This window comes from Fonticula alba (assembly GCF_000388065.1).
Source record: "Fonticula alba strain ATCC 38817 unplaced genomic scaffold supercont2.13, whole genome shotgun sequence".
Taxonomy (NCBI): Eukaryota; order Rotosphaerida; family Fonticulaceae; genus Fonticula; species Fonticula alba.
In genome coordinates this window covers 290,878-292,955 of record NW_009242983.1, presented here as the reverse complement: position 1 = coordinate 292,955, position 2,078 = coordinate 290,878, and the positions used below count along the sequence as shown (strand labels likewise).

At 69.5% G+C, this 2,078-nt stretch overlaps 1 protein-coding gene across 1 annotated transcript; it reads left to right on the top strand.

Moving 5' to 3' along the window:
• On the top strand, positions 1–2,045 carry H696_05728 (hypothetical protein). The gene has a single exon (XM_009499542.1). The coding sequence runs from the start codon at positions 113–115 to the stop codon at positions 2,000–2,002; it is 1,890 nt and encodes a 629-aa protein (XP_009497817.1). The 5' UTR covers positions 1–112; the 3' UTR covers positions 2,003–2,045.
• The last annotated feature ends 33 nt before the right edge of the window (positions 2,046–2,078 follow it).

Below are 2,078 nucleotides of genomic sequence, written 5' to 3'. Positions count from 1 at the left end.
CCGCGCCCTCGTGCATTCCCCTGCTTGACCCGCCGCGCCGGGCCGCGCCCCTGGCAGCAATTCCAGCGTCCCGGGCGCGCTCACACCGGCCGCCCAGCGCGCACACGCCGAGATGAACTTCTTCCAATCGTGGCTCGACAACACCCTCACCTACATGGACCTGCTGCGGCTCCTGCCCGATGCCCTGCTGCAGATCCTCGCCCTGAAGACGCAGATTCGCGAGGTCGCCGGCGGCATGCCCGGCTGGAAGGCCTCCCTCTGGCTGGAAGTCCGGCCGCCAAAGAAGGTGGCACTCCCCGCGCAGCTGGACACCCTCCAGGTGCTGGCCGCCTCCTTCCGGCAGGGGCTGCTGCTGGTGGTGGCATCCATGGTCCTGATGCAGGCCAACTTCCTGCAGCAGCTGCGCATGACCGGCTCGCCGGACGCCGGCGAGATGGCCCCCCACCCGGAGGACATCCACCCGCTGGCCCAGCACCACACCCGGCAGCTGGTGCTCCTGGAGGGCCTGCTGGTCCACTTGAGTAACCCCTCCCTGGGCGGGTCGTACCTGGCTCTGGTCCAGTTGGGCTCCCACCTGACCGAGGAGGCCCACTTCTGGGCCACACTCCTCCAAGACAAGGAAGCCACCCTCCACCGGTCCTTTTGGCACGAGGTCCCGGCCCGGTGCAACCCCTGGAACTGCCCCACATACATGGCTCTCGAGGGCCAGGTGGCTTCCCTGCGCCGGGTGCCCCCCTTCCTGCGGCGGCTGGCCCACAGTGTCGGCCTCTTTCGGCGGTTCTCCCTGGAGTGCGGGTTTAGTGTGCTGCCAGCGGGAACCCTCCTCCCTAGCAGGCTTCCCCCGGCCAGCCAGGACATCTATGAGCCCATGGCATCCTGGCTGGTGGCCCAGCAGAGCGCCGAACGCGAGGAGTCCGCCCTCGGCGCAAATGCCCCAGCCCCCGGGCCCCCTGTCGCCCCCTGCTGGAATGACGCCATCAACCACCTCTGGCGCGACCTGGCCTCCATGCGCGAGGCGCTCATGACCTACAATGCGCTGCTGCTTCTCCTGGACGCCCAGCGCCGCCTGCTGCCGGTCCCTTCGCCGGACCCGGAGCCGGTGGCCTCACCGGATGGCCAGCCGCCGCCGGCCCTTCGCCTCAGCATGGATCGTTGGTTCCCGAGGTGTGGCTCGCCGGCGCGCGTGGCCGTGGCCAACCCCCTGCCGGACTTGACCGCCGCCATTGGACGCGTGGAGACCCTGTTCATTGCATTCAAGCGCACTTCCAAGAGCGCCCTGGCTCGCATGTGGGCCGCCCGGGCCCCGGGCGAGGACCCGGACTTGGCCATGCCGGTGGAGGACGTATGCGCCGACCGACGGGTGCAACGCTTCGACCACCTGATCGGGCGCCTGGCCCTGGAGATCCGGTGTCTTGGTCGTGAGGATGCTCCTCCGGCGGGGGTTGCCGAGGCCGAGCACCTGCAAGCTCTTCTGGCCCAGGAGGGCGAGTTCCTCCTGCAGACAACCACACGCGCTCACACCATCCGGCGCTCGGTCGGCCAGCCGGATCTGATGGGCCGGGTTGACGCCGTGCTGTGCGATCTCCAGCAGCATGCTCGTGAGCTGGGCCGGCTGGCGGGACGCGTTGAGGACTTCGTCGGGGATGCCCTCGCGCGGCCGCCCGGCGTGCCGATGGACCTGGCCAAGCGGCTGCTGTTCGAGGACGAGGCCGGCGCCGTGCGCGGCCAGGCGGCCCGCCTCCCGGTCCGGGTGGATCTCCCGACCCCGGCTGACGACGTGCCCGACACCGCCGACAGGCTCCTGTGCCCGGAGGGGCAGGCCCACCAGGAGCGCCTCTTCCGCATGCATGCCCCGCTCCTGGCCGGTCCTCTGGCCGCCGCCATGTATGCATCCTCCGTCGAGCACTTCTCCCTTCGACTGGATGTGCTCCTGCGCCCCAGGCGCCGGACACTGGCCTCTCAACTGGCCTCCCTGTGGAAGTTTGCCACTTGTCTTCCCTGACCTGGGCATTGGACCATGCAGCAATGATACATGTAGCGCGCCATGGGAAAGAGCAGCTGGCGGAGGAATGGACCGG

Coding starts and splice junctions, on each gene's coding strand:
- H696_05728 (XM_009499542.1), top strand. CDS start 113: ATGAACTTCTTCCAATCGTGGCTCGACAACACCCTCACCTACATGGAC.